The 26,481-nt window shown below is 36.2% G+C and overlaps 1 protein-coding gene across 1 annotated transcript in view; it reads right to left on the reverse strand.

Moving 5' to 3' along the window:
* Window positions 1–26,481, reverse strand: part of LOC123880993 — a 142,369-nt gene that overhangs the window by 92,033 nt on the left and 23,855 nt on the right. Inside the window, exon 2 of the mRNA XM_045929491.1 lies at window positions 26,061–26,342. Within this exon, the coding sequence (XP_045785447.1) occupies window positions 26,061–26,342 (282 nt within the window). The remainder of the gene's footprint in view (window positions 1–26,060; window positions 26,343–26,481) is intronic.

Below are 26,481 nucleotides of genomic sequence, written 5' to 3' on the forward strand. Positions count from 1 at the left end.
GACATGTCATGACCCTCTATTGACAATTAATCAAGCAGACATTTCAATCTGCGAAATTTACGCGGACTTTTAGTATTTTGACGTAGGAGGGTAAAAGATCCAGTAAATGAACGAATAAGGACTACCCTGACTTTGACCTAAAATTAAGATATATGAGAATCGTTCTATATATAATTTTTATATTTTTTTTTATCTGTGTCTATACACAGTAGTTATACACTCTTAAATTATTTAAATATCAAAAACGCAAAAAAATGCGTGGTATTAATTATTATAAATTATTTTATTTAACAAAAGGATAAATTGCCAGTAAATGAACTGGGAATTTCAGTGAATGAACGAACTCTATCTAGTGCATAAACTCTCGATTCCTATTAATAAATTCTTAAGTATATTTTCGGCTTGGAATTTTAAAAAAAATGTCAGATTTTCAGTTTTTGACTTATTGTATATTTTTTTCTACATTTTGCGCGATAAATCAAAAACTATTTTACATAATAATAATAAATAAAACCTGTTTTAGAATGTATAATAGAGCCCTTTCATATGATATTATCCCCTTTGGTATAGTTATCTTAGTTTGAAAGTCACCTAAATTTTCTGGAAAACAGTCCAAATGACTACAGAGAAAATGAAACTTAACGCCCTTGTTGCATCCAAGTCGCTGGAAGTGCAACATCAGCTACTGAATGTGTTAAGAGTAGTGAGAATAATATACCGTAACACAAGTGTCTGATGTTATCAGATTTGTTCCTTTGAGCCGAGAAGCCACATGTTCTGATGCTTTTTAGACAATCTAAGATCTCTCATTAAGTGATCCAAATAATTTTGATTGAATGGTCTAAGTTGAGATGTAAAAAAGTCACTACATCGTCACTACCTTCTGAAAGTTCTTGAAATGGTAGATTAGAGGTACTGGGTTGGGGCTGAGGTACAGATTTATCACCAGAAGTCAGAATCGTTCAAATTGCAGACTGCAAGTTACAATAGAGCCGCTTGGAACAATTTTTTTTGCTGTTTCTTCTGGTAATATTCACAACGCAGAAATAATAATCATCATGGTGTTTAGATGGTTTGCGCCAAATTATAAATTTTTTTTTTAGTAAAAGTAGTTAACTATTCTTATTTGCTCATAAACGCAACGAGGAAATACAGCTTCCACATATAAAAATTGGAGTCCAGGCCTTGCTGTTAGCTGCTAATGGGTTCTCAAAGTAGCCCGAGTATGCTTGTTTTACTGGGCACAAAAGAAAAGAATGAAAGGAGCTTACCCAGTACATCTTAAAAGATCCGTTATAGATACATGCATCCTGCCATGCCTTACCTATGCCAGCCAAACATGGGTCCAGACAAAGAATATAAAAAGAAATAGTGACTTGCTAAAGGGCGATGGCAAGGTGCATAAATTAAGCAAAAAATATTCAAAGTGAGAATTGAAGACATAAGAAAAAAGACAAAGCCTACAGACACCTTGAGACATGCCCTAAAACTGAAATGCAAATGGTCATATTGTATCGATTTTTACAGATGAAAGAAGGACAGGTAGGTAGACCGAAGACGCGTTGGTCTAATGCTATTGTGCAAATCGCGAGAGAAAATTAGCTTGATAGTACCAAAGACAGAGAAATGGGGATACCCAAGAGGGATCCATATCCAAGAAAGAAGAATACCAGAATAAATATAAAAAAAATTCAAAAGAAAAATAAAACCGACTTCAAAATCACAAACACTAAAAAGTAAAAAATAATTTAAGTTATTGTGGTTTTTGAAGTCGGTTTTATTTTTATTTTGAAAATTTTTTATTTCAAAATTTTTAGTGGCCCCACTGTACTATAATAATATGCCATGCCCAGCTAAAACCCTACTGTTTACTAAGCAATTACACTGATCGCGAGCAATTTGCTCTTATCCATTGAGGAGTTCTGTTCTCCATCTCAGAAGATATTCATCAGAACTTCATCAAATTTATATGGGACCACCTGCAAAGTATACCTAGCTTTTCAAAAAAAAAAAAATTCCAAATCGGTCCAGGCGTCTTTGAGCAATCGGTGAACATACATTAAAAAAAAATTGAATTTGCTCTTATCCATTGAGGAGTTCTGTTCTCCATCTTCAAAGATATTCATCAGATCTTTACCAAATTTATATGGGACCACTTGCAAAGTATACCCTATCAAACAAAAAAAAAATCCAAATCGGTCCAGGCGTCTTTGAGTAATCGGGAAACATACATAAAAAAAAGATACCAACGAATTCAGAACCTCTTCCTTTTTTTAAAGTCGGTTAAAAATATACTAAGATTTACTAACATGGTGTTATACCATAGAGTAGCAAACAGAGGCAAAGCTTCTAAGAAGCGAGCAAAATTTAAAACTATTTTGGTAGGGCTGGCACTGGAGGATACAATTTAATTAACAATAGTTATTTGTTCAACAAGATGGTAAAGTTTGTTTTTGTTGTGATTGCCTAGTTTAAATATCGATCTTTAAATATCGATCGATAGATCTAAATATCGATTTTGAACGAAATCAGTCAATTTAGAAAGAATTATAAATGGTGCCAACTTTTTTAAATTTTGGTTACAGGTTCCTATTTTGTGATCCCAGGGAGCTTTAAATATCGATTTTGAACAAAATCGGTCAATTAACAAAGAATTTCAAAATGGCGTCGACTTTTTTAAATTTTGGTAACAGTTTCTTATTTTGTGATCCCAGGGAGCTCTAAATATCGATTTTTAACGAAATCGGTCAATTAACAAAGAATTTCAAAATGGCGTCGACTTTTTTAAATTTTGGTAACAGTTTCTTATTTTGTGATCGCAGGGAGCTCTAAATATCGATTTTGAACGAAATCGGTCAATTAACAAAGAATTTCAAAATGGCGTCGACTTTTTTAAATTTTGGTAACAGTTTCTTATTTCGTGATCCCAGGGAGCTCTAAATATCGATTTTGAACGAAATCGGTCAATTTACAAAGAATTTCAAAATGGCGTCGACTTTTTTAAATTTTGGTAACAGTTTCTTATTTCGTGATCCCAGGGAGCTCTAAATATCGATTTTGAACGAAATCGGTCAATTAACAAAGAATTTCAAAATGGCGTCGACTTTTTTAAATTTTGGTAACAGTTTCTTATTTCGTGATCCCAGGGAGCTCTAAATATCGATTTTGAACGAAATCGGTCAATTTACAAAGAATTTCAAAATGGCGTCGACTTTTTTAAATTTTGGTAACAGTTTCTTATTTCGTGATCCCAGGGAGCTCTAAATATCGATTTTGAACGAAATCGGTCAATTAACAAAGAATTTCAAAATGGCGTCGACTTTTTTAAATTTTGGTAACAGTTTCTTATTTCGTGATCCCAGGGAGCTCTAAATATCGATTTTGAACGAAATCGGTCAATTTACAAAGAATTTCAAAATGGCGTCGACTTTTTTAAATTTTGGTAACAGTTTCTTATTTTGTGATCCCAGGGAGCTCTAAATATCGATTTTGAACGAAATCGGTCAATTAACAAAGAATTTCAAAATGGCGTCGACTTTTTTAAATTTTGGTAACAGTTTCTTATTTCGTGATCCCAGGGAGCTCTAAATATCGATTTTGAACGAAATCGGTCAATTAACAAAGAATTTCAAAATGGCGTCGACTTTTTTAAATTTTGGTAACAGTTTCTTATTTCGTGATCCCAGGGAGCTCTAAATATCGATTTTGAACGAAATCGGTCAATTAACAAAGAATTTCAAAATGGCGTCGACTTTTTTAAATTTTGGTAACAGTTTCTTATTTCGTGATCCCAGGGAGCTCTAAATATCGATTTTGAACGAAATCGGTCAATTTACAAAGAATTTCAAAATGGCGTCGACTTTTTTAAATTTTGGTAACAGTTTCTTATTTCGTGATCCCAGAGAGCTCTAAATATCGATTTTGAACGAAATCGGTCAATTAACAAAGAATTTCAAAATGGCGTCGACTTTTTTAAATTTTGGTAACAGTTTCTTATTTCGTGATCCCAGGGAGCTCTAAATATCGATTTTGAACGAAATCGGTCAATTAACAAAGAATTTCAAAATGGCGTCGACTTTTTTAAATTTTGGTAACAGTTTCTTATTTCGTGATCCCAGGGAGCTCTAAATATCGATTTTGAACGAAATCGGTCAATTTACAAAGAATTTCAAAATGGCGTCGACTTTTTTAAATTTTGGTAACAGTTTCTTATTTCGTGATCCCAGGGAGCTCTAAATATCGATTTTGAACGAAATCGGTCAATTAACAAAGAATTTCAAAATGGCGTCGACTTTTTTAAATTTTGGTAACAGTTTCTTATTTCGTGATCCCAGGGAGCTCTAAATATCGATTTTGAACGAAATCGGTCAATTTACAAAGAATTTCTAAATGGCGTCGACTTTTTTAAATTTTGGTAACAGTTTCTTATTTTGTGATCCCAGGGAGCTCTAAATATCGATTTTGAACGAAATCGGTCAATTAACAAAGAATTTCAAAATGGCGTCGATTTTTTTAAATTTGGTAACAATATCCTGTTTTGTGATCCTAGGGATCCTCAGATATTGATTTTGAACAAAATCTATGACAGTTCAAGAAAATAGATTTTAAACACTATTTAAATTATTATCATTAACATTAAATTAAATGAAAACACGACGCGCGACGTGTACTGCAGCCCCTGAGCTTGAGCACAGGCCGAGCCGGTATAAACCGATTTCTCTCCGTACGCGACGTAGCGCCTGTGCTCACGCACACACGCGCCTCAAGCTTGTAGTAGTGTACCTATCGTAGCGCGCTTGTATGAAGCTTTGACTCTGTTCGCTACTCATGTGGTTATACAACGCAATACCACACTAACAAACACTCGTACAAACATACAGACAAGTATATACTCACACACACTCACACACACACATGGACGCACGCACACGCACTTTTGAACGGTTTGAACGGAACACGGTTTTGAAATTGAAATTGAAAAAAGTGTAAGAATTTGTAAGAAAATATTTAAAAAAGGTATATCAGCCGGTTTTTTATTCCAGCTCTTAATACATGTAAAAACGTCCAATCTGTTCATTTACTTGAGCCTTTACCCTAGTACCTAATTATATCGACCGCCCCATATCAAAACAAAGTAAATGTCATTTTTCCGAAAATCGTTTTATGTCATAAGCCTAACTTTCATAGTATGTCCCGTTGTATTGTAAGGACACCCACATTAAAGTAAAATTAAAAGCTAGTAAGTCGCTTTGACCATTTTAAAACATAGTAAGTCTATGAACTGGCTAGGTTTTTTATAGATTAATGCGCCTTACTAAGTTTTTCAAAGGAATTAGATTAAATAAAATAAATATCACCCATTATCTAAATACCATGTCAAAACAGTAAATACTTAATGATGCATTAAAACTTAAAAGTAAGATAGGAAAAGTCAATGACCTCTACATGTCAACTGTTAAATATGGCTTGCAAGGGAAATACTTTGCATACTTACATAATGTTTTTAGGGTTTCATATCTCAAAAGGAAACACGGGACCCTTATAGGATCACTTTGTTGTCTGTCTTTCTGTCCGTCTGTCGTGTCTGTCAAGAAAACCGATAGGGTATTTCCCGTTAACCTAGAATTATGGGCAAGTAGATAGGTCTCAACTCTCATAGCCCAAGTAAAGGAATAAATCCGAGAACAAATTTCGTGATTCTAGATCAACGGGAAGTACTGTATAGGTTTTCTTGACGGACGGACGGACAAATGGACAGACAACAAAGTGATCCTTTAAGAGCTCCGTTTTTCATTTTGAGGTACGGAACCCTAAAAAAGAAAGTGATGCACATCTAATGAATAAATGTGTAGGCCAGTCTTCACACTAAAATATTTAAACCCCTTTAATTTAAAAACTGTCATAGCCTAGTGGTTAGAACGTCCGCCTCCTAATCGAAGGTCGGGGGTTCGATCCTGGAATCACGCACTACTAACTTTTCAGTTATGTGCGTTTTAAGCAATTTAATATTGTATATCAAATCTTTGAAAAGAGCAACCGCCGAGTTTCTTGTTGAAGAATACGGCCTAAACTTCTCTTGAATTTAAACCACTTACTAGGTTTTGATCTGAGAAAGAAATTTGACATTAATTGACAAAATTGAGAGACCTAAGCTTGTATAAGAACACAGAAGTGTCATAATTCGTGTTCACTTTGCCTAACGTCTCTCGGAGAGCAGAGAGAGATTTAAACTGTTTCTTATAATCACTGGCCATATTTCAAATGCGAAAGTGTGTATGTTGGTTTAATATTCAATCACGCTGCAACGGAGCAACCAGTCGACGTGGTTTTTTGCATGGATACATTTAAAGACCTTGAGAGTGACATCTCTCTCCGCATCGTATTCTTTATTGCTGAGGGTTGTGACCTCTTTCCATTATTCCTACATCTAATGGTAGGTTTTCTTGGGATAATAATGCGGTGGGTTCAAAGAGCCTACGGAACTCGACTAGAAAAACGAGATTTTGACTCTTAGTTTTAACGGTTATGAATTAGTTATTATTATCAGTGATAAAATTGATTAGGGCTGCCAGGTAAAATGACATTTATCTCGGAAAATCAAAGTTTCCACGAGATTTTTTCCAAGTTTGCGCTACTAAGTACATATATTATGAAGAGGAAAGGTTTGTTTGTTTGTTATCGATAAACTCTGAAACTACTGAACTACTTGCACTAAAGACATAATCATCAACATCAACCGACAGACGTCCACAGTGAACATAGGTCTTTAATAGGGTCTTCCACATGCTACGGGTTTGCGCCGCCTGAATCTTTGCGCTTGCGCTTGACGACAATCATGCTTTAAAGAAAGCAATGATGAGGTCCAAGTTGGAGCACGCTTACCTGGAAGATGCCTATTCACTCTTGGCTTGTAGGTATCTATGGTATATATGGCAGGAAACACGGCCGCCGAAATGGCGTTCCAACCTTTAGGCTCTCCCCATTGCCCGCAGCATGAATCTGAGCTTCCTTATGATGGTTATATTATGTACATATAATATCTCATAAGAAATCTCTAACACACAATCCAGCTAAGTAGGTCCAATTTCAAAAAAAGCTAGCTAGCCGACAAATCTAACTCAGTTAGGCAGCCTTCGGGAACCTTCGAGATGTCTCTCGTCCAAAATTCCTCAATGCTTGAAGACCAGTCTTTGAATAGTGCATGATGTCAGTGATGAAAAATGGATCCGAAATATAGGTCTTTTTTTGTACACAGGAAATGCCTGACGCATACCCCTCCGTCATGTGGGGCTTGCACCAAACTTGCACTACTACGAAATCCATTTCGGAACACGGCGCCCGAAACGAGGCGCGCTATCTCCTAAAAAACATAGGTATAATACCTATTTAGAACACTTACTATCTGTCATCATAATCTATGACAACCTCCGAGTATTTACCTGGTAAAACCGTAACTTTCGAATAAATTTTAGTATATAAGCAGGCTTCATTTAGAAATGAAAAAATCCCTATTTTATTTTTCAACGATTATAAACACAACTTTCATTCAAAAATAATAAGCTTAAATTCATTTTAAATAATATTTTGCGACGAAATGACGCGCGCAGTCCGTCCGCCATTAGAGTCCAGTGGACACTGAATTCCATAGAGCGCCTGCAAGAAAATAAATAGCACAGGAAGTTTTTTGGTTAGTTTTAGATTATTTAAGAAATGAAAAACATTTAGTATAAAACTAACAGTTCAAATTGATTGCTAAACCTAAACATATCATTTTCTGGAGGTTGGCTTCAAAGTATCAAGATGTTAAAGAAAATTTTTACAGAACAAGTTGCGAACAGCAATGTTTTCAACTTGTTTTTTTTTATTATTGGGATAATGTATACTAAATTAAAAAAGGCCCTTATAATCTTCACAAACTGAAGTTTTTAATTGCATGTATTTAATAGCTGTTAATGCTTTAGAAAAATAAACAATTTACTTCAAAGTACAGCATTTTTGCGATTTGTCAAATAGCAATTACCTTAAACGCCGAAGCGGGAACGCTTGAAACGTTTCATTATCTGTCAGTTCCCGAAGCGTGAACAAGGTTGAACAATAGAGCTTGGATTTGTATTTTGCGTTATTATTTTCCGAAGGATTTATCGATAATTTAACAAATATACCTACCAATAGACTAAGAATAGAAATGGACTACTAATAACAATATATATATAAATAATAGATTTTATTATGTAGCGTAATTTTGTGGCCCACTATAAGGTCCTACAAAGTGAAGGGAGCCAAGTCTTTTTTGATAACAACTAAGCTTTAAGGCCGATTCACACCAATTGCGTACACGTGACACGTGCGTAGTGACGCGCGTAAACCCATACATTACAACGCAATGTTACGCGCTGCGTCTACGCTTACACAGCCTGTGTGAACGAGCTTTTAGGTATGTCGATAAAACTTGGAGAGTAGTCAAAGTAATCTTTTCTGTTATGCCTAAATAAATAAATTTCAGTCTTGGCCCTTGGCAGTCCACCAGGTATGCGTTGCACCTTAGTTTTGGAACTTTTATGGAATAACCAAAAAGTTAAAACTCGGACATAATATTTTTGTTTAAAGAGTAAAGAACTTTTACTCGGTGCGAAGTTTTGTATAATATTATTATTCTAACAAAACTTTGGAACTTGCGAAAACCAATTTTATGATCGCATCGTAAGCAGACAGAGCTAAGTATGTTTTTTTCATAGAATTTGTATAATAAAATGTTAAACTTTAATAGCTTAGTCACCAGGTGAGATTGCAGTCAAGAGCTAACTTGTATTTGAATTAATAAATAAATATCACAACAGTATGTGAGATTGTAACGATAATTGACGCAGCTTTTTCGTAATCACCAAGCCCGGACTCAGCCAGCTGCAAACTATAAAGTCCAATAACCAATTACACCAATTGCGTACAAGTGACACGTGCGTAGTGACGCGCGTAAATCCCTAACAAACCGGGTTACGCATACATAGACGCTTTACGCAAGTGGTGTGCCATGTTTCATACAGTTCCATACATTACAACGCAATAGTACGCGCTACGTCTACGCTTACGCAACGTTTACGCAGCCTGTGTGAACGAGCTATAAAGCCTTATGAGAACGCGTCCTTAAAGCAGAGCTGTTTCATTTTCCAGTGAACGTCTTTATTATATGTACCAGTGGTTTAATTTAGTTCTAGTTCCCATTATAGCGCTAGATTAAATCCCTAGCATCGAGAACTGACTCGGAAACTTTGGTTACCGTACCGCTTAAAACTTCCGACTCATCGTAAACTTGAAAGTTGGATTTTGAAGGTGCTCTCTCGCGTTATTAAATAGACGAAACAAATATCCAACTCATATTATAAACTAGCTGACGCTCGCGACTTCGTCCGCATGGCTTTAGATTTTTCGAAATCCCGTGGGAACTCTTTGATTTTCCGGGATAAAAAGTAGCCTATGTGCTAATCCAGGATATTATCTATCTCCATTCCGAATTTCAGCCAAATCCGTCCAGTGGTTTTTGCGTGAAGGAGTAACAAACATACACACACACACACACACACACACACACACACACACACACACACACACACACACACACACACACACACACATACAAACTTTCGCCTTTATAATATTAGTGTGATGAGAAAGTGTTTTTGTTTGTTGATTTATCCACTGATCACGCCGCAACGGAGTAAAGGAACTTTTTTTGCGTGGATTCAGTTAAATAGATTATTTTTATCCCAAGATATCAATGAGTTCCCCAGTAATTTTAGAAAATCTCCGTGTATGCAATCGTGGGAGCATTTATATTTACAATAAGTGTAAATTAAAAATTTATAACACTCCCGACAAGTGAAGGTTACAGTAACTATAAAAGAGCTGATAACTTTCAAACGGCTGAACCGATTTTCTTGGATTATAGCTAAGAACACTGTCGATCAAGCCACCTTTCAAAAAAAAAAAACTAAATTAAAATCGGTTCATTAGTTGAGGAGCTACGATGCTACAGACAGATACACACGTCAAACTTATAACACCCCTCTTTTTGGGTCGGGGGTTAAAAATAGAAATCACTCAGGATAGTTTAAACGATTGGTGTATTTAGATACAATTTTCGACATTATTTTCCCATTTCGTGTAATATTTTCATAATAGAATTCCCATTAAGCACATCCGTATCCGTACGGTATTCAATAGGTAACGATAATGGCCACTGACCAGTACGATCTGCATGCAAATCAAATTACCAGAGCGGAATTGTGCTCACGTTGTGATTATTGAGTGGGCACTTGTGTTGGCGAGTGTTTGCATTGGTATGAATGAACAGGAATACATTCTGTAACATTGTTTGTTCTCGTGTACACGTGCTAGTTTGATCAGTTTTCGCAAACACTCTCACAAGCCACAACACCACGGCTAACATCAAATATTGGTTGGTAAGTACGGAAGTAATACAAATCCGACCATGGTCACAATCTCAGACACGAGTCTTCTTTGCGAATGAGAATGGTTAAGGCCATAGTCCAAGCTGTCCAAGCAAGTGCGGATTGGCAGATTTCATACATTTTGAAAACATTATGGAGAACGCTCTTAATATTAAGGTATATTATATATATTATATTTATGTTTCATGTACCAAAATTGTAGTTACAAAGTTTGATAAATGATCTATGTACAAAGGAAATGCTTATCTCTAAACAGAGATTTCTTCCAGCTTCCCCGTGCAGATTGTGAGTAAGGTGCATAAATACGTGGTTCGTGGAGGTATTCATGTTTCCTCACTTTATTTTCCATTAAATTACCAGAGTGGAATTTTATTGTGCTGAGTGGTATTCACGTGGCTTTACGTCTCTAAAGCAAAAGTTACATATTGGCAATGGTGCTACGAAGGCCTACGGTGCAATGAATTCCTCATAATATTATTGAGTATTGATAACCATATTCACAATACCTAGAACATGAAATAAATGATACCATGACAGAAATTATATTTAGGACAAAGATCGTTAAGTATCTACGTTGTTTTGGTTAGTACTGGGTCTGGGATGTACTTATCCACGTATGGTCGGATGGTAGTTTTGGTCACTCAGTTTATCGAAAGCAGACACACACGGACAGGTATTTGCACGGCTCGTCACATCACCACCCACGCCTCCCAGCGTCGGTCGCCACCACAAGTCTACCATTCCGCACTTGGCCAGCGTAATAAACTAGAGCCAAACTCTTCTCTTTCTAAGAGAAGACCTGTGTTAATGATGATGATGGTAATGATGAACACAAAATATCCAAATCCGTTCACACAAAACCAACTCATGAACTAAGAAGATGTAGATAAACTACTGTAATAGTGATGTTTACATTTATAACGCTAGAAAGAATCTACTTCAATTAACTTAGAACTATTATTATCTACTAAGCTAAAAGTTCAGCTCACCTCACACATTAGTATGACATTGATTAAATTAACCGTGTCATATTATTAACCCCATCGCTCTCTCCATTAGCTTACATTATTATCAGCACAATATTCACGAGAAAGCGCTTATTGTTTTTAGCCAATATTCACACAAAGAGCTCAATCAAATCAAAAACTGTACAAGTTAAGCCCTTTCATATGGTTACCCACTTGGTATAGTTATCTTACTTTGAAAATTAAAAATAATAATTATTATTATTCAATCATTAACACATGTTTTTTCGGTAAGGTACTTAACCACAAATTCACGGTTTTCAGATTTTTCCGTTTACTTGTGCTATAATATCTACCTATTTGCGTTTCCAGATTGTAGGTCAACGGTAGGTACCCTACAAGTTTTCTTGACAGACACGACAGACAGACGTACAGACATACAACAAAGTAATCCTATAAGGGTTCATTATTTGCTTTTGAGGTACGAAACCCTAAAAATTTACTTAAAAAGGACAGAATGTTAAGCAACAATGTTGAATGCTGTGATTACTCTCTCTCTTGCCATTTTAGCAGGAAAAGCTAATAGTTCAGCTCATTTTGTAAAGTGGAGCAAAGGTTTCATTAGCGCGCCATTTAATTAACCACGACACTATTAGGTGACTCTGTTGCATTGCGCTTGCTTAAAACTTTAAACGTAATAGCTAAAGTTCTGAAGCATTAACAGCTAAAACTAACAAATCAAAGGTGGGTCTCCGGCGCTTCAAGTCATTTATTTGGTCTCGGTTTTAGTCTGGGTGTCTTCGTTGTGACAGGGCATATCAGTTGATTGTAAAACAAGCTGACAAAACAACCCTTTTTCGACCTTTGGGAATTTGGAAGTTCATTTTATTTATGATGACGATAGGACGCGTTTGCCTAGAAGATCATATTCACTCTTTTTTGAAAGACACCCGGTGTGGTAGGAAACACAGATCGCGAAGAGTATTCCAAACTACAATAATTTCCTTCATAATTTCTTCGGTTCCCAGGATTTCTACAGTCGAAGCACAGTATAGTAAGCCATCGTTCTCGTTTATGATCGCTAACTTATATCGAGTATGCTGTTAAATATGTTTGCGAGGTCAAAAATTCCGTGTAGTCCTGTTGGCCCCGTTGGCCGCATCCCCGTTAACGGGGCCAACGGGATAAGAATAAAATTATTAAAAATCAGTCCCGTTGGCCCCGTCAAATTAAAAAAAAACTTGCATTATCATTTATCATCCCATGAATACTCCTTCTTTTGCAAGTTGCAAGCTATGACTTCGGGTCGATGTTACACGACAGAAATGAAAATATGAAAAAGTATGTTTAATTTTGAACAAACACAAAAAAAAGATAACCAGACAGACTGGATTGGAATCTTTTTGATTACTACAAACTCAGCTTTATGTTGGAATTGGTGCACTAAAAACTTGCCATGAGCCACCGCCGTTATGGCAAAGTAAGTACTTGCCTAAATAAGCTTAGTTTGAACGGTTATTAGAAATGACTCCGCTCCTGGGTTCTATCGGTGTGCGTTGCACCTAATACTTACCACCAGCTTTTAATCTAACGAAAGGAAGAGAATGGACCAAAAAAATTTGCAAGAACATTGTTAATGTTTTGCAGCGTTCGTAACAGCGCTTTAATTAATTAAGAAAATGATTATAGTAGTTAGCTAATTGCACTTAAGGTAATTTTCTCTTTGTTGTGCTCAGTCGTAATATACAAATGGAATAAATTTAATTTTCGTTGGAACTAGAATGCAAACACTAGCTACTTAGGTACGTTAAGTAATCTCCATAACTACATACATGTAGGTTAATTGCCTGGACCTAGGGCAACCCTACCCATTTTATAAATGCAAAAGTGTGTTTGTTAGTTAGTTTATTTATTCGTTGTCGTATAATCATGCCACAACGGAGCAAGGATTGATATGATTTTTTGCACGTGTATAGTTAATGACCTGAAGAGACCTGATATGGGCTACTTTTTATCCTGGAAAATCAAAGAGCTCCCACGAGGTTTTTAACAACCTAAATCCACGCGGATGAAGTCGCGGGCATCACTAGTAGCTAGTTAGGTACACATTTATGATTGGTTCGTTGAGGTCCTAATATTTATAATGTCTCTGCATTATGTTAGAGACCGCATCAAAAAACGCAATGTTGGAAAACCTCCATAACGTTACGCACGGTCCACTAGCTGTCGGGCAACTCAGATGAAGGCAACTAGGCTGGACGACTAACCAAGCGAGTGGTGTTTACAGTCGTGCAGAATGTCGTTGAAGAAATTGCACCAATAGCGTTGCTAATTTTAAAGAGAAAAAGGAACAAGTGTAAATTAAAAATTTATAACACCCCCGACAAGTGAAGGTTATAGTAAACTAGACAAGTGTAAATTAAAAATTTATAACACCCCCGACAAATGAAGGTTACAGTAACTAGAAAAGAGCTGATAACTTTCAAACGGCTCAACCAATTTTCTTGGATTATAGCTAAAAACACTCTCGATCAAGCCACCTTTCAAACAAAAAAAAACTAAATTAAAATCGGTTTATTAGTTTAGGAGCCACGATGTCACAGACAGATACACAGAAACACACGTCAAACTTATAACACCCCTCTCTTTGGGTCGGGGTTTAAAAGAAAGCTAAACTGTTTTGGGGGCGTCCTTTTTTCATCATCAAGATTCTAGGTACTCATTCTTCGACTGTGCGTAATGGGTCATGCAAGTATTGTCAGTAAGTAGATAGATAAAAAAATTGAGACCATGCTGTTTTAGTCAGCTATTATTTCTATTAGATACTTGAAATTTCGAAGCCATGCAATTCCAAAGAATATACCTAGCCGATAAAGCCATTAAACGATCTTTTTGTTACACATAAAGTTTTGAAGTACCTCATAATTTTGTCCGCCTCGAAAGAACTTCTCAAAGGGATATTACTTCGTGAATAGCATCTAGTTACTAAAGAACCAGTTACCTTTTGAGTTAATTCAATTATGAACTACGATAATAGATGTTGAGAAACTTGGAATAGACTAGACGGAGGTACCTACTTAAAATGTTAATTTTAGCTTCCAATTCTAGCTCCTATTTAACTTTGAATTCTATTAACAGTATTTAGATTCATTTTATCATTTGAGTTAGTCATGAAATTATTAAGTAATTGATGTGAATAAGATCGCAGGAGAACCAAGATCAATACAAGATACTCGTAAAGTTAAACAGCACTAAAACCCGAGTACCTATTATCTACCCACGAACTGCGGGTATACAGATAGCGATAGAATACTGATATAGTAGATATTTTTTTCTGTTCAAAAAACATCATGCTTTTTAACCCCCGATCCAAAAAGAGGGGTGTTATAAGTTTGACGTGTGTATCTGTGTATCTGTCTGTGGCATCGTAGCTCCTAAACTAATGAACCGATTTTAATTTAGTTTTTTTTAAAGGTGGTTTGATCGAGAGTGTTCTTAGATGGTTCTTAGCTATAATCCAAGAAAATTGGTTCAGACAATTCAGCTTTTCTAGTTACTGTAACCTTCACTTGTCGGAGGTGTTATAAATTTTTAATTTACACTTGTGCTTTATAAATTACTTGTCCAACGAGATCTCACTTGAGTGATAGGTATGACAAGTTCGACTTTTTAATTAACCCCCGACCCAAAAAGAGGGGTGTTATAAGTTTGACGTGTGTATCTGTGTATCTGTCTGTGGCATCGCAGCTGCTAAAGTAATGAACCGATTTTAATTTAGTTTTTTTTTTGAAAGGTGGTTTAACAGGGCTCTCTCCGTCACTCGCTTCATACAATCGTAGTTCCAATTTCATTTGAATATTAAGCAACCAAAGTCCATGAATTTTTGCAGACATATTCTAGAAACTAATATCTGTGTCTGTGGTGTTTTAGATTTTTCTAAAAATATGTAGTTTTAAAATTACAGGGGCTCAAAGATTTGTATGTAAATTTTTAAGACCGCGTAACTTTGAAACCGAATATTTTAACGGAAATCTGGAGAACCACAGGCATAGATATTATTTTCTAGAATATGTCTGCAAAATTTCATGGACTTTGGTTGCTTAATATTCAAATGAAATTGGAACTACGTTTGTATGAAACGAGTGACGGAGAGACCCCTCTTAATCGAGAGTGTTCTTTGCTATAATCCAAGAAAATTGGTCCAGCCAATTCAGCTTTTCTAGTTACTGTAACCTTCATTTGTCGGGGCTGTTATAAATTTTTAATTTACACTTGTTTAGTTAACAAATGTGTTCCATATTAGGTAGGTACATATAAAGCTTCTTATGGAAATCTCTTTACCAATAGAAGCTGAACAGTGACGTGAAAATAAATCAAGTGGCAAAATGAATTTCCATTATTCTATCGCGAGGTTCCAACCGACAAAGCGGTTGGTTTTGGAGTACTATTTTCTGAACACTCAGCTTCAGCTTCAACGATGACGCAGCGATGAAAGAATGTACCTATGATTGGTGTGGAGCATGCTTGCCTACAAGATGTCTATTCAATACAATCTTGCCTATGTTTAAAATGGAAGGGAAAACTAAAGCTGGAAGGGCATTTCTTATCCTAGCGGTTCAAATTAGAAACGACGAAGCAAAAGAACTCGAAAGTTTCCGTAGAATAGAAAGTATACAAATCATCATTTGACAATTATAGGGCTACTAGCCGATGCCCGCGACTTCGCTCGCGTGGATTTAGGTTTTTTGAAATCCCGTGGGAACTCTTTGGTTTTCCGGGATAAAAAGTAGCTTATGTGCTAATCCAGGATATAATCTATCTCCATTCCAAATTTCAGCCAAATCCGTCCAGTAGTTTTTGCGTGAAGGAGTAACAAACATACACACACACACACACACACACACACACACACACACACACACACACACACACACACACACACATACAAACTTTCGCCTTTATAATATTAGTGTGAAGTGTGATATGAAAACCGCGGCTGGATTTTTCCATCTACTAAATAAACTTAAAAACTCTTTCATTAATTTTTTCTTAAGAACTTTCTTTACAGTTGTTCCTTACAATCGGAAAAAGCCATACTTATATCAAAACTACTCAGCCAGGAAATGTAAGCGTTTAGTATTCAAGTCATTTATTTTGTTGATTGAAATCCCTTAAACGATTTTAAAGGGACATACGTTTTGGTGTATTACATCATAATCCGGGATCGTGAATACATTTTACGATATCCAGTAAAGCCCTTTTTTCTTTTGAAGCTTTTCTGTCAATTCATCATTTATCAATATCGGCGCTCCTTTTAATATTGATCCTATGTTGATCGTATACCTAAAAGACGACGGTCGCTTATGAAAGATATGTATTTTTTTTTCATTTCTAAGGACGTGAGAAAAAGCTTGTTCAAGACAATCTAATATTAAAATTGATCGTGATTCGTATCACTAGACTACCCGTAAGAAGAGCAAGTTTGGTTGTCGTCTGCGATACCTTTAAGGGCGAAAACACACTTCGGACAGGATACGACAAAACATCCGTGCGAATCGTAGTCATATGGAAAACACGTTTTTTCCTGTCGCTCTAGTCTGCTCCATTACAAAAGTGCGCGCGAAGACTTTTTGTCAGAGAGGCAAAAAAATTGCCCATAGTGTGTTTTCGCCCTAACAGTCCGAGAGTCTCTACCACCATCAAGGTAATAAAGACTGAAAAGTGTAAGCTGATCTTAAGGATGTAATTAAGACCTTTTCACAAAATAAATAGGCCCCTAATTACCTTCTTAAACTGAATTCAGAAAAAGTTTGTCGACAGCGAACAAATTTTTCACGAAAAGCTTTGAAGCTCTGAACACCTTTTAAGAAACTGGATAAGTTGAAATTAGTTTCGGATGGGAAGTTTCAGATTCAATATTTAATTTCTAAAGATCCTCAGAACCGGCCGAATCATCCTTAATGTGTAACTTCTGCTGCGCTGGAGAGTCAATAGAACAGAAACTTTTTTCTTCAAATAGGCTAAATAACAAGAACTTTTGAATAGTCAAATAAATACAAACTGGCTATTTTATTTTATTAATTCATCTAAACTAATACATATTATAAAGAGGTTTTTAAGTTTGTTTGTTTGTAGAAAGTTATTTCTGAAACTACTGAACTGATTTTGAAAATCCTTCCCCCAGTAGTAAGCTACATTATTCTTGAGCGATATAGGCTATATTTTATTCAGACCCTTGCGAAAATTTTAAAAAGCTACCCGTGTGAAACCGGGGCGGGTCACTAGTCATCGGATCAGGGTTGTTAGGCTCTATTACTAGTAATATACCAGGCTTCATATTTTTTCAACACCACTCTATGGAGTCTGTAAGTGATGCTAAAATAATGGTAAAATAGATGCCACCATTCCATTATACCTATAGAGTTCACTCAGCGGGCGATGAAGAGAACTATTTTTGGAATTTCTCTTCGTGATCAAATCAGAAATGAGATTCATGAAAGAATCAGAGTAACCGGCATACCCGAAGCTAAAGTGGCAATGAGCAGGGCACACTTTTCGACAAACCGATAAACTTCAATCGCGTCTCTGTGAAAATCGCGGATGGGTTCGAAACTAGTCGGGCTTACGTCGACTAACCACGTGAGTACAGCCGGGAACATGAATATTTATAATGGAAAACACTCACGATAGTTTAAACGCTAAAAAACCGATAAACGTGATTCCAAGCTTTTAGAACGGCGACCTCGCTAGCGCAGCGCTGGCAAATTCTTGATTCAGATGGCGGTGGTTTTCTCTTTTGAAATGCATGGAAAGCCGTATATTTTTAACCCCCGACCCAAAAAGAGGGGTGTTATAAGTTTGACGTGTGTATCTGTGTGTCTGTGTATCTGTGTATCTGTGTATCTGTCTGTGGCATCGTAGCGCCTAAACGAATGAACCGATTTTAATTTAGTTTTTTTTTGTTTGAAAGGTGGCTTGATCGAAAGTGTTCTTAGCTATAATCCAAAAAAATTGGTTCAGCCGTTTAAAAGTTATCAGCTCTTTTCTAGTCTTCTTGTAGAAAAGAAGGTTAGATAACCCTTAGGTTCATAATATTTAAGTGTCAATTGACAAATGTCAAGCTGTCAAGATGGACGTTGCCTAGATATACATAATTATTTATTTGAAAATGATGTTTTGGAAAACTCGCGCGGAATAGTCAAAGAAAATCGGTTCAGCCGTTTGAAAGTTATTAGCTCTTTTCTAGTTACTGTAACCTTCACTGGTCGGGGTTGTTGAAAATTTTTAATTTACACTTGTAAGTATTCAGGTATTTGTAAGTTTTACATTATTTACTCTGTGTGTTGCTGTATTTTATTCTGTGTACTGTGTTTGCACTATGGTCCCAAATAAAAGAATATTTTTTTATTCTCCACTAGGTGGGAGACGACATCAAACGAACCGCAGGGAGCCGCTGGATTCAGGCCGCGCAAGACGGCGTATGGAAGTCCCTACAGTAGACCTGATAGATTGCCGCAACAGATCAGCCTGGCTGTCCAGCGTGGAAATGCAGCCAGTATTTTTGGCACCATTCCACGCGGACATGATTTGTATAGTAATTAGATAAGTTTTTATGTTTATGTTTTATTCTTCTTATTTCTTCTAAGTCTTTATGTTTTATTATTTACTTAGGTAATAATAATAATAAAAAGATTGACCTATGTTTATCAGTGGACGCTTATCGATTGACGATGATACGACCTGCACGTACCTGCGGCTCAAACCACAATAAGAAGTTTTAAGTTGAATTAAAAATAATTTTCTACAACTCAAAGATAGTGGTATGAGGTGATCCAAGAGGAAATCCACTTTTAGGAAATGGAGGACGAATCGAATTGGGACGAGCTCCGTGTTCCCGCATTCGCAAACTTGATTATTATACTCGTTGCTTTGGGGTAGCTATGAAAAGGGATCCTTCATATTGACTCGGATGAGTGGTTCTATCTTGGTTATTATACGAAAAGAATATCGTCTGTTTACACTCCATTATTCTCGCTACGAGTACCATTTAGTTATGAGGAAATGTGTATAAAATAAATGGTTTTTAAATGATGAAAATTGAAACTCTATAAAAATAGTTTTTGTATAGGTTCTTACTACAATATGATATGATTAGGTAGGTAGGTACATACATCTTTAATGTTCTTCTACTACGGTCTTGTGTGTGCAATTTTCACTCTAAGTACTACATTATTCTCGAGCTGTCACCGGTCCATCACTGAGCTTGCTTGGGTCTCCTCTCAAAATGACAAAAGATACCAATGCCCATTACGCAGGCCAAGTGCCACAAAACTTCAAACACCTTTCAATTTGAGAACATTATGGAGAACTCTCAGACATGCAGACAGGTACGATACGTGTAACTCCGAAATGTTAGAGATGTGTGTCGAACCAGTCCTCTCGAATAAGGGATCAAAGTCATTAAGTTTTCCCTCTTATAAGTATATTGCACAGGATATTTTCATGAATATCTTTAGCACCCGCATGAATGTGAAAAGACCACCACTCTTGCAGTGTTGCGAAATCCCCTTTTATGTGTCGAGTATGGGCTCACATAATGGGACGCCTTACGTAATGAAATTATGTGCCTCTAAACGGCTGTTGGGTATTTCGATGAGATATTGCTAATTCCTTCATAAAGAACAAATATAATTGCACTCAAATGTACGTTATAAGTTTAAAAGGTATCGTAAATGGGAAGACAGAATTAATCCTTACTGAGTAATTTATGTTTAGGTACCTATATCTGTACCTACTAATATTATAAATGCAAAAGTATGTCTGTCTATTTGTCTGTCTGCTAGTTTTTCACGGCCTACACGTTTAACCGATTTTGATGAATGATACGGACATAGCTTGCATCCCAGTGAAAATCATTGGCTACGTTTTTTGGAAAATCAAAGAGTTCCCACTTGTAAAAAACCTAAATCCAGGTGGATGAAGTTGCGAGCATCATCTAGTATCATAAATACGAAAGTAAATAATATGTCTGTCTGTGCATTATGGGCCTATCCGCTTTACCGATATTTAATGATTTTGATAAAATTTGGTCCAGATATCGCTTACATCCCGAAATAACACATCGACGTCACAAGCTTCATCCGCGTGGATGTAGGTCTTTGAAATCCCGGGGAAACTCCCAGATTGAGAGTTTCCACGGGTTGATAAGTGGGATAAAACTTTTATCATAAGAGGGATAAAAGTTTTATCCCACTTATCAACCCGTGGGAACTCTCAATCTGGGAGTTTCCAAGGGATTTTATCATAAAACGTAGCTCATGTCTGTTTCCAGGATATAGGCTACCTCTATACCAAATTTCACTTTTGGCTAAGCGGATGGGTTGTGAAAAGGTACCTAACAAACAGACACACGCTTTAGGATTGTTAATATTAGTATGGGTTAGTATGGGTGATTATATTGATTGGAATGAAGTGATTCTAAAGCGTTTCTTTTAAGAGTAAAACATAATAAAAATACGGTTTTCGTGTTAGGTGTAATAAAAAACTTATAGAGTAATGGGAAAAATCGACTCTATTTGATTTATTCGTGCGTGACTGATCAATTTCGGGAGCTTCGCGTAGGTAGAACTTTTTCAGAAAGCATTAGTGATCGCTTAACAAAAGGTTGAAAGTTCTACATACTTATGCTTATATAGGTATTATATGTAAGTTAGGTTTCATTGAGGATATATTGAAAAACCTTTAGCTTAAAAGGGCCTGGCGTTTACTTATCTCTTTACAATTTTATTAATTTATGAAAACCTTTCTGAAACATTAATGTCTCGCTTATGTTGGGTTCGATTCTTGATCGGGTCTAATAACATATTCTAATTAACATATCTATTATAAAGGGAACCTCTGAGCAAAATTTGCTTTATATATCTGGGCAGTGCGTTGATGAGTCAGTCAATGAATCAAAATTTCTAATTTTCAAAAAAAAAAGCGAGCTAAGATCTACCTAAGAGCTAAGGCTAGTTAGCACAATATGTTGAGTCCAATTCGAACTATGATCACGGGAAAAGGCAATCGGGTAGTTACTAACAAGTTTACTACACAAAAAGTTCTATCTGCTCGTCAACTTATCACATAACAAATAAAGTCAATAACGACCTAATCCTGAAACACATCTTTGTTGTTCGACATTTAGTATGGACGAGTATTATCTGGACCAAGTCATGTCATTTGTTCAAGGCACATTCAACGCGGACATAAATTGATCGTACAGTAAGTAATTAGATAAGCCTTGATCTGATTTAGCAACTAATTTGGTAGGTAACACAAATCTTTACACTTTACAAATTCACGGATTCGGATTTTTCCTTTAGGTACTTGTGCTACATGACATTGCTACCGGCTAAACATGATTCTAGGTCAACGGGAAGTACCTACCCTCTAGGTTTTGATTTCCTTTTCTTGACAGACACGACAGACAGACACGACAGACAGACAGGCGAACAACGAAGAGATCCTAGGTTTCCATTTTTCCTTTTGAGTTACGTTCAGAAAAGCGCCGAAAATATTGTTAAATAAAACGTGTTTATCAGTAGGTAAATAGGTTAGACCGCTATAGTTTTTATTTCCACTGTGCCAGCATTACGTAATTCGGTTTTAAGACGTTTTCATACCTTCCAGATTCCGTCGGAGTCGAAAACATAAGTAATCCTGTTCGCAAACACCTGACCTATCTCCGCGACCTCTTTTCAGTCCCGCGGCGAACAATTGCTTCGGAAGTTTAGCTCCTATAAACCTCTTATTCTCGAAAACTGGCTGCTCTATTTTTGTTACTGAAAAATTGTATTGGACTTGATTTATCTCGGTCTATCGGCTTCAGTGTTTATAAAACTCATTGACCGTTCACTATGGTTGGTTACCAATAACAATTCTGTCAAGAATTTTTTATCATTTATTCATATTTGTTTTTAACCCCCGACCCAAAAAGAGGGGAGTTATAAGTTTGACGTGTGTATCTGTGCGTCTGTGTATCTGTGCGTCTGTGTATCTGTGTATCTGTGTATCTGTCTGTGGCATCGTAGCGCCTAAACGAATGAACCGATTTTAATTTACTTTTTTTTGTTTGAAAGGTGGCTTGATCGAGAGTGTTCTTAGCTATAATCCAAAAAAATTGGTTCAGCCGTTTAAGAGTTATCAGCTCTTTTCTAGTTTTCTGGTAGAAAAGAAGGTTAGATAACCTAGGAAATAGGTTCATAATATTATGTCAATTGAAAAATGTCAAGCTGTCAAGATGGACGTTGCCTAGATACATAATTATTTATTTGAAAATGATGTTTTGGAAAACTCAAATACTTTGTCGAGGGTGTTATAAATTTTTAATTTACACTTGTAAACTAATGTTATAATGAATAAGAAGCAGTGATAACTGATAGCCTAGTGGTTTACATGTCGGCCTCCCGTTAGGGGGGTCGAGGGTTCGACTCCGGGCACGCACTTCTAATATTTCATAGTTACGTGTGTCTTAAGCATCTAAATATCACTTGGTGAAGGAAAACATCGCGCACCTGCAGGTTGCAGATTTGAATTTTCATATCGACTAATGATTTTAAAAAACATACAGTCGAATTGAGAACCTTCTCCTTTTATTTTAAGTTAGTTAAAAATTAACGCTGTCCATGATTCATATTAACAACAATCATCTTCTTCCATCCTAGAATGCTCATAGGTTTCAAGTTAAACCAAGTTTCATTTGAATAGGCTAGTTTTTCCTACTTTCTTCACACTAAGCATAGACAGTATTAAAAATTGTTGAGTGAGACTCTTTCATAAAACTCATCTCATTATAATTAAACCTCTTGCTATAAGTATTCTTACAAAAAGCTGCTCATTAGTAGTTACTTTAATAATAGAATAGGTCCCAGACGAATAAAAAAAAGACTCATTTTTCATAATAAAATCCATACTATTTAAGTTTATAAAATTTGGATTAGCGCAGTGGATTACAGTAACGTTCTACACTCGTAAATTGAGTCATACTTTTGAAAATTTCATAAAAAAAAATCAATTAGCGGCGACAGGGAAACGTGACATGTCCAACGAGTCAAATGTCCACGGGTAAGTAACTTTGCCAATTTCTTACAGAAGTTTTTGCACTGTTTTTCCATTCGCAGGGCGCCAGTCGCCAATCTCTGCAAGTTTTGTATAGGTACTAAAATCTTGTAGAAATGGATGACAGCGACTTTTGCAACACGTCATACTATAGCCAACGCTTTTGAATACTTGAAAACAGTAAACGCCAGTGTCTTGTACGACAGCAGTGCACCTACTTTACGCTGCTTGCTACGTAGAATTAATTTACTGTGTTTATTCCATTCAATAGTCGAGGGCTCGGCAGCTACGATGCTCTACGAGAAGCAATGAGAGCAGCTGAGCAGACCACGCTGTGAATCATATTCTATTGAATTGTATTCAAGACAGATCGCGCGTTCTTTGTGTTTTAACCTTCAACCCTTATAGTGCGACAATAATTCTACGCTGTTTGCTACGTAGAATATACTGCATTTATTCCATTCATAATAGTCGAGGGCTCAGGAGTTACGACGCTCTACGAGAAGCAATGAAAGCAGCTAAGCGGGCCACACCGAGAATTGTAATATATGCTATTGATTTGTATTTAAGACGAGATCGCGCGTTCTGTTTGTTTCAACCTTTATAGTACTACGGTGCACCTACTCTACGCTGTTTGCTACGTAATATTTACTGCATTTATCCCATTCATAATAGTCGAGAGCTCGGGAGTTACGACGCTCTACGAGAAGCAATGAAAGCAGCTGAGCGGACCACACCGTGAATCATATTCCATTGAATTGTATTCAAGAATTCAAGACGAGATCGCGCGTGGCGTTTGAAAGAAAATGATTTTCAAGGAGATTCCTTTGTGTGTGAGGTTTTAGTTATTCAAGTTTTATATTAGCAAGTACCCTACCTACCTACTTTCTTAGAAGCTTGTTGACCCAAATGGCTTAAGATTCCTCCACACGTAATAAAATCCTACTTACATAAATCATAAAATCCGCTCTGTTTTTAGCCGCGATCTATACCTATATAGGAAATGCAAAAGTGTGCCTGTCTGTCAGTTTGCTATTTTGCACTGCATATAGCGGTTTCTAAGCAAATTCGACGGAGGATATAATATAGCTTGTCTCCAGGAGAGCGGACACAAGCTACTTTTTATCCCAAAAAAACAAGAATTCCTTCGGGATAAATATTCGTGCGGATGAAGTCGGGGATAATCTAGTTACTAGTTAGACAAGAAACTAATAAATAAAGTAATGCCATATAGTCCATCTCTCATGCACTCACATCTTAAAAAAATAACTAAGAACCCCTAAAATAAAAGTTTATATTCATATAAGGATTTAAAAACATATTTTATACACAACATAAAGTATTTTTTTGGCAGCACCGTTAATAGTTCAACGGTACCGTTAACTGTTCCAAACATTTTGCTGTGCCAAATCGCGTGATCGCATAGACAAAATTAAATAATATTTCAATAAAATATAGGTTTAATATTCACGGCACATCCAGAAAATGGTTTTATTTCTCGAATCCATCCATCCATTATCAAATGTACGGAACAGGCCCTCGTGACGGCAGCTTCCGTTCAGCTGTTACACTGACATGTAAAATTCGTGGGAAATGATTTCAGTTTCAAAGATAATGTATTTTTCATCCTTTCCTGAAATACACCTACTGCAGTATCTCACTGATTAATTTCCTTTACTTTATGCGAAATCTTTACTTCGGGCGCGATTCCCAGAAGATGCAAGTTTGAATCCTGCCAGCGGTCCCGAAATTTTTGATCTGTATTTAAAAAAAATATGTATAAATGTACCCCACCGCACAGAGTTCGTGTTTGGGCGAACTAATCTCTGAAACTACTGTACGGATCTTCATACAGTTTTCACTAATAGAAAGTGGTATTATCCATTATCTAATTTATGGACATTTTGCTAAAATAAGCTACTGGTATGAAGATAAAATTGTTAAGAGGGCTCCTCCGTCACTCGTTTCATACAATCGTAGTTCCAATTTCATTTGAATATTAAGCAACCAAAGTCCATGAAATTTTGCAGACATATTCTAGAAACTAATATCTATGTCTGTGGTTTTCCAGATTTCTGTTAAAATATTCGGTTTCAAAGTTACGCGGTCTTTAAAATTTACATACAAATCTTTGAGCCCCTGTAATTTTAAAACTACATATTTTTAGAAAAATCTAAAACACCACAGACACAGATATTAGTTTCTAGAATATGTCTGCAAAATTTCATGGACTTTGGTTGCTTAATATTCAAATGAAATTGGAACTACGATTGTATGAAACGAGTGGAAACGAGTGACGGAGAGAGCCCTGTTAAGTTGAAAAAATTGTTCCATCTAAGAGCTTCCGTGGCGTGCGCTAGAAAATTTCTGGTGTCCGAATTTATGCGAGAGTTTAGTAAGTTTATCTTTGAATCCCTGGTTGAAATTTCTTGGTTTCTTTATATCCTAATTTTATTCGCGTCATTCAATGTAGCTAAAAATGTTGCTAAAGAATAAAACTTTACGGAAGATGTAAAATAGAAATGCTTACGTGTGCAATGTCTTGGCTCGTCCGAAGCGTCCCCACAGTCGTTACTGCCGTCGCAGAATCGGTTTATCGGAACACATTTTTTATTAAAACACTGATACTCCGATATTCTGCATCTGGTATCGTTTCCATGTAAAACTGGCAGAGGCTCCGGCTCTTGGACATCGTTGTATTGACTGTCTTTTTGTTTTATATCTTTTGGTGCCTCTGTGATGATATCACAGTCGGTTAGTTTAATTATGTATAGGATTCCGATTCCAACTAGCATAATGATGGTGTTGATATCTGAAACAAAGTCAAATATTTTTTATTAATTACAACACTCCTCATAAGGCTATATGTTACACCGCCGTTTATGTCGGCTATGTGGACTCTAGGGCATACGTCTCAATAACATTGTGTTTATCAAGATCTTGGTAATGTT

The sequence above is a fragment of the Maniola jurtina genome, chromosome 3 (assembly GCF_905333055.1).
Source record: "Maniola jurtina chromosome 3, ilManJurt1.1, whole genome shotgun sequence".
Taxonomy (NCBI): domain Eukaryota; kingdom Metazoa; phylum Arthropoda; class Insecta; order Lepidoptera; family Nymphalidae; genus Maniola; species Maniola jurtina.